At 46.6% G+C, this 10000-nt stretch overlaps 1 protein-coding gene across 2 annotated transcripts in view; it reads right to left on the bottom strand.

Annotated features, from left to right (window-relative positions):
- zgc:92140 (uncharacterized protein LOC447854 homolog) overlaps window positions 1-10000 on the bottom strand; it is a 62743-nt gene that overhangs the window by 17143 nt on the left and 35600 nt on the right. The window contains exon 1 of one of the 2 annotated variants that reach the window (XM_063201612.1): window positions 8781-10000. This exon is cut by the window's right edge and continues 148 nt beyond it. The exons of the other annotated variant lie outside the window; for it this stretch is intronic. Coding sequence (XP_063057682.1) covers window positions 8781-8802 — 22 coding nt within the window. The 5' untranslated portion in view covers window positions 8803-10000. The remainder of the gene's footprint in view (window positions 1-8780) is intronic. 2 annotated transcript variants of the gene reach the window in all.

Here is a 10000-nt window from a genome sequence, read left to right as displayed (position 1 = left end):
ATATTCTCTGCTCTCCCTCTCATTGATCTGCCAACGAGAGGCTACCGTGTGGGCTTGAGCATGTGGGTTTGTGTGTGTGTATATGCGTGTATGTGTATGTGTGGGAGTGTGCCTGTGCATGTATGTGTATTTGTGGGCATGTGCATGTATGTGCATGTGCATGCATGTGTGTGCGTGTGTGTGTGTGTGTGTGTGTGTGTGTGTGTGTGTGTGTGTGTGTGTGTGTGTGTGTGTGCGCGTATGTGTGTGTGCGTATGTGTGTGTGTGCGTGCGTGCGTGCGTACATGTGTGTGCGTATGTGTGCATATATGTGCGTGTGTGTGTGTGTGTGTGTGTGTGTGTGTGTCTACATGTGTGCTTCTATGTGCATACATGATTATTTCTGTGAAGAGAGGTGGGTGTTAGAAATGACAGCTGCAGCATAAACTGAAGCAGGAGAGAGGACAGCATAAAAGGCGAGAAAAATCAAAGAAGAGGAGGAGTGAAAATAGGAAAAGAAAAAACAGAGGAAAGAGAAAAGAGGAGAGGGAAATCCTTTGCGGTCAGCATGCCCGTTTTCCAGGAACAAACAGCAGCCTAGCTTAGCCCACCGCCCACCCCCGTCCTTCTTCCTCATACCCTCCAACCCTCCATCTCTCTCTCTCTCTTCTCTCCTCCCTGCTCTACCCAATACACTACTCACTCTGTGTGGTTCTGCTCCTTCACCCCCACCCCTTATCTCTTTCCTTCCGTCCATCTCTCTCCGTGTCTGTGCTCTCCAGGGGCATGTTGCCCCATTAGGAGGTACACCCCCTCCACCCCCACCTCCCCCCGAGCCTGCACCCGACTCAGAGGAACATCTGGCCCGGAGTCAGGCGATGGGCAGCAGCTATTATTATGTCTAAACTGGCCTGGGTGAGCCTGGCCAACAGTAGCAGAACAGACAATGAGAGACAAGTGTGACGGGTGAAGGGGGCGGGGGGTGAGAGACACACTAAGCACCAAGACAGAGATGTGTGTGTGTGTGTGTACTGGTACGATACTAACATGGCATGAGTGTGTGTGTGTGTGTGTAGGGCTGAGTACCGATCAGAATTTTTCGGTTTCGGTTCCGGTTCCAGAACCTACGTTTCAATGCCGGTTCCTGACGGTGCCATTTTCGGTTCCTAATTTATAAACACTGAACGAAATGTTTAAAAATCTCAAACGACCACCGAGCCTACCTCATTATCCAGTTGAAGTTCCCGGGAATTTATTTTAAATTGAGAACTACAATCTAAATCCAACCCTATCCATTTCGTGGTTGTGCATCTTTGCATCGGAGCATCAGGTCATAGTCATACAGTCGATGTTCATGGCAATCGCGCAGACAATCGTGCGAATTTACCTGATTACAAACTGAACCAGCATGAAGTTTTGCATCAGCCCCAGACAACTTGAGCGGCAAAACAAGGAGAAACTCAAATTTCATTTTTTTACGCTGCACATGCTCCTTTTAAAACATGCCTGTGTGAGGGGATTTTGGCCTCGCGCGCGGACTATTGAATGGAAAAGCATGGTGTACTGTCTGACCTGTCACTGCCGTCCTGTTGACTGTCAGGATTTGGCCTGTTGAAACTTTTCCAACTTTTGTCTTAAAATCAGGCAATTTTGCAGTTTTTTTTAGCTAACAGGTATGCTGTTCTTGCAAACACTTTTAAAACAAGTAAGGTCGCCAAATTCCGCCCACTTCACTGTGAACGTGATAATGTCACTATTTCAAATACTATTTGATTATGTTATCGTATATTTTTGGATAGCGGCAACTGTGTAGATGAGGTAATGAGCAATATTAGCTAACATTGGTGGCCCTTTCTATCGTAATTTGGAGATAACGTCCAGCATGTCCAAAATCTAGTTTCAGCACAATTCGCCGGCGAAAGGCTCCCAATTCCGCCCGCTTGATTTCAGGTCACGTCGGTATTTCCGTTAGCCTACTGTTATTCCTTCATGCTGTTTTGCTTATTTCGTTCACACTTGTAGTCCTAAAGCGAAACAGGGAAGCAGCCAGGGCAAGTTTTTAGCCAGAATGTCGTCGTGAAATTAAAGTTCCACCTTCATGCTGCCATTACGACACCCTTCATTACAATGCTGTTTATGGCCGTTTGACTCAGTTTTAAATGTCATCACCGTTTCAAATTGTATGCATACGAACTCCGTATCATGTCGATATCCATTCCTGACTTAAACAGTGGATACATAATTAACTATCATCACTTATAAGTAGGCGGGCGGATTTGGGGAACGGGCGGAGGCGACTTGGCTATAGCTTGTTACGCACGCAGTGAAGCACTGGGCGCGCTCTGTTTCGAGTTCTTTGCATGGTCCGTAATTATAGGCTACCAAACGGAAAAAAAATATCCACATAGAAGAAATCAAGTCTTCAGTTTCAATAATACACGTTACTGCCTTCCGTGGCACAAAGAAAGTCTCTCGCGGCCAAAAGTGACTGAGCTCACCTGATGCTTCTGATATGAGTTTACATTTTATTGACATGAAATTTAAACTTTGCAATGATTCACGGTGTAATCCAAAAAGTCAGAGAATGCGCGCACCCACCACTAAAGGGAAAAGGTCCCCAACACTGTTTGATGAGTCATGGTGGAGTGAACAGTGTTGCCGACTTTTACTTTCCTCATACGCCGATGTAACCATCTGCGTGAGAATGATGGAATGCTTCGTTTGCACACCTCTGGCTGTTTCTTGGCTCGCAGTGGCTGTGTCGAAGACAAAGTTTGAATTCTTTGCCGTCTACAAACGCTAGAAATAGGCTACTCTTCCCGGTAAACCTACACAAATTAAAGATGGGCTGATGGTAGTTTCTCTCGTAACAGCGTTAGTATCCATAGATGATTTGACGACCTGTTTAAAAGGGGGTTGTAGCCTGCCAGCAGTCTCTGCAAGCCAGAATGATCACAATTAATGTTACCAGATTTTTTGCCAGAAGCGGCTGCCGTTCTGACTGCGTTAACGTTCTGGGATTATAAATGCGAAATGATAACTGACGTGATGGACATCTAGGAACCGAAATGTGGAACCGACAGCCAAGGCACGTTTCGATGCCAAGTAGAACCTTAGCCTTTCATTCAATTCCATTAAGGAACCGAATTTCGGTACCCAGTCCTATGTGTGTGTGTGTGTGTGTGTGTGTGTGTGTGTGTACTGGTACGATACTAACATGGCATGTGTGTGTGTGTGTGTGTGTGTGTGTGTGTGTGTGTGTGTGTGTGTGTGTGTGTGTGTGTGTGTGTGTGTGTGTGTGTGTGTGTGTGTACTGTGCACAACACTCGCATGGTATGTGTGAGTGTGTGTAGTTTCTGTGCAGCTCTCTGTGCATGTCACACAGACTGTGTCCACAATTGTGCCCTGTATAGCCAGCCACATGCAACAAGCCAGTCAGCAGCCCATGCTGAGAAACCACAACCATGTAGGCACACACACACACACACACACACACACACACACACACACACACACACACACACACACGCTCACACGCACGCACGCACGCACGCACGCGCACACACACACACACACACACACACGCACGCGCACGCGCTCACACACACACTCACACACACACACTTTCATACGCACACACAGTACTGTGCGTGAACGCGTCACAGAGAGCCACACAAGCATAGAGTAAGTTTAGATAAATGCACAAAGGTACACAATCACATGTGAATGCAAACACACACACACACAACCACACATATAATGCAAGTCTTGTTCTGCATGTGCCCACACACACAAGCACGCACACACACACACACACACACACACACAGACACAGCCACGGACACACGCACGGATGGACGCACGCAAGGACGGACGCATGCGTGCACGCACACAGACACAGACACAGAATTTACTTGCATACAGTCAGAGCGTGTTACTATTTCCACCCTTCTTCCTGACTTTCTGCAAAGGAGCTCAGCCTTTGCTTTCCTGGCATTGTGTAGATTGTGTGTGAGTGTGTGTGTGTGTGTGTGTGTGTGTGTGTGTGTGTGTGTGTGTGTGTGTGTGTGTGTGTGTGTGTGTGTGTGTGTGTGTGTGTGTGTGTGTGTGTGTGTGTGTGTGTGTGTGTGTGTGTGTGTGTGTGTGTGTGTATGTTGGCAGGAAGACCAGACTGCGACTGAAGCTGGAGAGTGACATGACTGCAAAAAGAGCTGGCCAGCAAACTAGGACACACACGCACACGCACACGCACACGCACACGCACACGCACACGCACACACAACCTTATAGCACTGGCCTGAGAGGTCAGACAAAATGACACACTTTGACAATCCGGCAGTAGTGACGTGACTTCAGTGAGGAGCTTATTCACACAAGCATGCGCACCAGGGCTTGACATTAACATTTCCACTCGCTGGCCACTGTGGCTAACTGGTTTTCCGAAGTCACTAGCCATTCAGCCTTTTCACTAGCCACACTTCTGGACATTATCTTTTTTCTTTTTTTTTTACCATTTTAGTCTATGCTCAAACTCAGAAGTGTTAAACTTGTCAAGGTGGCTAGTGACAGTGAATTTATTACCAGCTAGGGATGGCGAAAATTGAAAAAACTCTTAACCGGTTACTGAGACTCATTAACCGGTGGTTAACCGGTTAACCGGTAATCTTAAATTTTAAAATGTTCTCGTGCCTGATATGCACAGCACTGATTTTTTTTTCATTTTTATTTTTCACAAAAGCTTTTTTTTTTGCTGCGCAGACAGGACCAGCCATTGTTCCCAGATGGAAAATGCTGAATTATCGTACTAAAATCTAAAAAATATCGTTTTTTGGGAGGAAATTATTATTATAATTATTAATATTATTACAACCGGTTAACCGATGGCAGAAATTTTTAACCGGTTAAAGTTGATCCGGTCGATTATCGGTTAACCGGTTACCGGTTAACATCCCTATTACCAGCCACAGCTAAATTTGACCAACATTTGTCTGGTTGGCAGGTGCCAATGTCAAGCCCTGAAACGCACACATACACACACACACACACACACACTCACAAAAGCACACATACACGCTCACTTAACCTCCCCATACACACCAAAGAGGAGGGCAAGTGTGGCCATACAGATTTAGCAACGTACAGAAAAAGGACAGATAAGATAAAAATAAACATAAATATAGGCCATTAAAGAGCTGTGGGAAGGGGATTGAGAGATGATAAGACTGAAGAAATGATGGAGAGATTGAATATAGACTTAAAGGGTTATCGGATGAGTATATAATCCCACACAATTCAGGTCAACCATTCTGGTGCCCATGCGGTCACTGGGAATGGGCACTCGTCTGATAATCTTATCTCTCCTCCTTCATCTCATCAGTACGTACATCCATCCTTCCATCCATCCATCCATCCATCCATCCATCCATCCATCCATTGGGTCTTTAGGAGATGGGCCAGATTTACAGTACGGTCAAGGAGAGAAGAGATAGCAACAGGCGCGGGCAGAGAGAGAGAGAGAGAGAGAGAGAGAGAGAGAGAGAGAGAGAGAGAGAGAGAGAGAGAGAGAGAGAGAGAGAGAGATATTGGGTCAAATGTATGGCCAAGGAATGGATAGTGCTCCTACACTGTGTCTCATACAAGAAAAGAGAGACATATACTTATACACACCCACCCACCTGCACACACAAACACACGCGCACGCTCACACGCACACACACACACACAGACGCGCGCACACACACATTTACTACCTCTTTTCGTTTGTCCATTAGGCTATTGACATTTTCTTGTGCCTTTTTGTTGTGTAGATGTGGTCAATTAAGGGAGGCAGCACCTAGACCAACTGCCAGTTCTTTTTTCAAATTTTGAATTTGAATTTTAGAACTCTGATGTAAGAATCTTGCCCTGAACTTGCCTGTATTATCAACTGTCATAGAATGAATAGAACCAATTGTCACATCTCTCCACTGAGCCATGACAGTTGTAATTTATTTATTCAAAAAATGATAAAAGGCAAGTCCACTTTTAGCATTTTCTGTGGGAATGCAGTCTAGATATCGTGTGTGCTTTGGCAATGCATGCCATGTGCTCATTTGTATTATCAATAAAGCTGTTTGAAAAGCATTGTATTGAATTGAGGGGCTGGGGGGGACTGAATGGAGAGAGGAAGATGAAGGAAGATTGAAACTGAAGGACAGAAGGAGGGGGAGCGAATGGAGTGAGAGGCAGCAGGAGAGAGAAAGAGTCCTGAAAAGAGGGAGGAGCGATGGGACAGGATGGAGAGCGAAAGGAGAGAGAGAGAGGAGAGATAAAGTGGGAAATGGAATGGGATGAGAGATTCACAGAGAGCAGAGGAAAGAGAAACTGTCAGTGAGAAAGCTGGGAGGGAGGTGGTTGGAGAGCACAGGGATGAAAGAGAGAGAGATAGAGAGAGGGAGGAGGGGAGTGACAGAGCGAGAGAGAGAGAGAGAGAGAGAGAGAGAGAGAGAGAGAGAGAGAGAGAGAGAGAGAGAGAGAGAGAGAGAGAGAGAGAGAGAGAGAGAGAATATGAAAATGGGAGAGCTGGATGACGGAAGGGAGGAGGGGAAGCTGTGAAGGACAGAGGCCCATGACCTCATGGTCATGTTGTGCTGAGATTGAGAGAGGGGGGTGGGAGTCGGGAACTAAAGAAAGAACAGAGGAGAGTAGAGGAGAGTAGAAGAGAGAAGGACTACAAGACGGATGTGAAATGAAACACTTAAAAAGCTGTGAAAGGACTAGCAATAAGTGAAGGAGAGGACATCAAGTTTATAGCAGAGGTGTGTGTGTGTGTGTGTGTGTGTGTGTGTGTGTGTGTGTGTGTGTGTGTGTGTGTGTGTGTGTGTGTGTGTGTGTGTGTGTGTGAGTGAGTGAGTGAGTGAGTGAGTGAGTGAGTGAGTGAGTGAGTGAGTGAGTGAGTGAGTGAGTGAGTGAGTGAGTGAGTGAGAGAGAGAGAGAGAGAGAGAGAGAGGGAGAGAGAGAGAGAGAGAGAGAGAGAGAGAGAGAGAGAGAGAGAGAGAACAGCAGGATGAGAGGAGAGGTAGAGAGAGGGGTGTGTATAGAGATTCAACTACTCGTTTATTATATCACTTTCACTCAGGAGGAGTGGAGAGAGGGAGGGAGATAGATAATGCAGGAGGGAGAGAGCAGACAGGAAGAGGGAAAGAGCAGGAAAGAGAGAGAGAGAGAGAGAGAGAGGACCTACTGAATTGAATTGAATTGAATTGAACTGAATTGAGAGGGAGGGAGAGAGATAGAGATAGAGAAAGAGAGGACAGACAGACAGATAGAGAGAAAGAGAGAGATTGAAAGAGAGAGTGTGGTGGGAGGAAAAGAGAGACAGACAGAGGGAGAGAGGGGGAAGATGGCTGCTGTGTGAGCAGGTCCTGCTCTGCTCGGCTCCACTCCCGAGGGGAACATGTCCTCTGGTTGTTAAGCAGCACTCCACTCGCAGCGACGTACGTACATGTGCCTTCCAGGAACAGATAAACTAACAGTAAACAGCACCCCGACAGGAGACAGGAGAGAGGATGAGAGAAGAGAGAGAGAGAGAGAGAGAGAGAGAGAGAGAGAGAGAACGAGAGAGAGAGAGAGAGAGAGAGAGAGAGAGAGAGAGAGAGAGAGAGAGAGAGAGAGAGAGAGAGAGCGAGAGAGAAATCCTCGACATGCAGGAAGATGGTCATGATGCTCAACATACATGCAGGCATGGGGCATAAAATGAAGACTTGAAAGAAAGAAGGAGTAAGGAAAGACAAAACAAGGGACAATGGAATAGCACAGGATTATGGGGGAACGATTGGAGGAGGAGGGAAGAGAGGAGGGAGGTTGAGAGAAAGAGAGAAATGCGGTAAAGCAAATGGCCAGGGACAGATGCATGGAAAAAAGACTAATAAAGACAATTTGTGTTTTTGAGTGAGAGAGAGGGAGAGAGAACTAGAGAGAGACTCTCCCAAAGTTTCAAAACAACACCACTGAAAGCAGAGTGCAGTAGGCAGTCCCATTGCCTAGAGATGATTATAAATAGTCTACATGGCGAAACGCGTCCAAATTCCCCTCTGCAGAAATGACTTCATTGTCTCGTAAGCATGTCTGCTATTTTGGTATAACAATAGTGTTCTCCAGCTTAGGTCAATGCCGCTTTCTAGCAATTCAGAGACATATTACAGACAGGCAGACGGAGGAGGGTGGAGATGGGTGGCTGGCTGGACTGAATTGAGTTTTCTTGTAATAGAGATGGAGAGGGGGGGGGTAGTATGAAAGAGAAATGGAGATGGAGAGGGGATTGTGAGGGTGAGACAAAGAGAGGTTGGGGGTTTTAGGGGGTGGGTGTGGGAGGGTGGACATGGATAGTGCCTGAAAAAAGGGGGGAGAGCTAAGAGAATGGAGGCCCCCTGTGGTTTGTCCTACGCCTTGTGCCTACTCCACTCTGCTGTTACTCTGGGGTCTTAATCTACCTCGTAATCCCCCCTTCCCTTACACACACAGACACACACACGCACGCGCACACGCACACACACACACACTCTTGCTCTTACACACAGAGACACATGCACACAATCACGTTCACACTCTCACACATTAATCACAGCTGTTAATGAGATACTTTCTCTGCCCTCCATCCCTCTCTCTCTCTCTCTCTCTCTCTCTCTCTCTCTCTCTCTCTCTCTCTCACTCTCTCCTCTCTCTCTCTCTCTCTCTCTCTCTCTCTCTCTCTCTCTCTCTCTCTCTCTGACTCACTCTTTCCAAACCTCGTCTAGACACAATGGGATTACTCAAGAGACTACCTGATAGCAGATCATACCACATTGCGTTCAGGCGCTTTGAGTCCACATCCTCGCTCTCATTATTCTCTCCGTCTGTCTGTCTGTCTGTCTGTCTGTGATCGATTGGGTGGATGTATGGAGGAGTACGAATCTACTAACAAAAACGAGACACACCAAAAAAATTTGAAAGTGAAACCCCACTGGGAAACTCCAACTTCCCTTGTCATTATGGCACAGCACTCTACAGCACACAGGGCCCACGGCACACAACGAAATTGCATTATTGCCTCACCAGTGCACATACAGGGAGCAGTGCGGCGGCACAGTGCCATGCTCAGGGTACCTTAGTCATGGAGAAGGAGAGCACTGGTTAGTTACTCCCCCCACCAACCTGACGGGTCGGGAGTCGAACCAGCAACCTTTGGGCTACAAGTGACTGACGCTCTAACCGCTAACCATGACTGCCCTGTGCATTCTTAATTGATACCACCAGATCATACTATGTATGCTACTTTCAGATGCTTACAGCCTACATCCTCTCTCTTACTGTACTTTCCCTCTGCCCGCGTATCGGTCTGTGTGTCTGACTGTGTTTTTTTAAAAAGATTTTTTAAAGGTCTTTTTCGACTTTATTTGATAAGACAATGTGAGAGGTGGACAGGAAGCGAATTGAACAGGGAGGGGTCAGCAAAGGACGAGGGGTGGGAATTGAACCCGGGTCAGCCGCATGGCAGGCGAGTGCCCTACCGGTTGGCCACGGCAGGGCCATCTGACTCCGTGTTAGATTGGGTGGATGTCTGCAGGACTACGAAATCCACTGGTAAAGAGAGACACAGCCAAAAATTGCACATTCTTGGTCGACTGGCGCTCGGATACACAGATTGTGTGTAGGAGTATCATTCATATAACAATTTATTTGTAAGCTCATCAATAAAACCTAGAATTTCTTTCTTTCGTAATTGCTTGGCAAATGGATTTCCGCCTCCGTAAGTCCTCTCATGCTTTATTTTTGCTCTTATTCAACATGGCATAATGAGATGGTTATTGTCTTACTGAGATGATTTACTGGTACCAGACCAACCAATTTTGTCAGTATTTCACTAACAAAACAACTGTTTTTGTGCCTTTATTGGAAAGGATAGTGAAGATGACACAGGAAAGTAGTTTGAGAGTGAGATGGAGTTTAGTGTTGGAAAACCACCATGGTGGGACTCGAACCCAGGTCCCCATCTGATGCGGCA

The sequence above is a fragment of the Engraulis encrasicolus genome, chromosome 6 (genome assembly GCF_034702125.1).
Source record: "Engraulis encrasicolus isolate BLACKSEA-1 chromosome 6, IST_EnEncr_1.0, whole genome shotgun sequence".
NCBI classification, from domain to species: domain Eukaryota; kingdom Metazoa; phylum Chordata; class Actinopteri; order Clupeiformes; family Engraulidae; genus Engraulis; species Engraulis encrasicolus.
The sequence above is the reverse complement of the archived record's forward strand: the minus strand, read 5'-3'. Positions and strand labels throughout refer to the sequence as shown.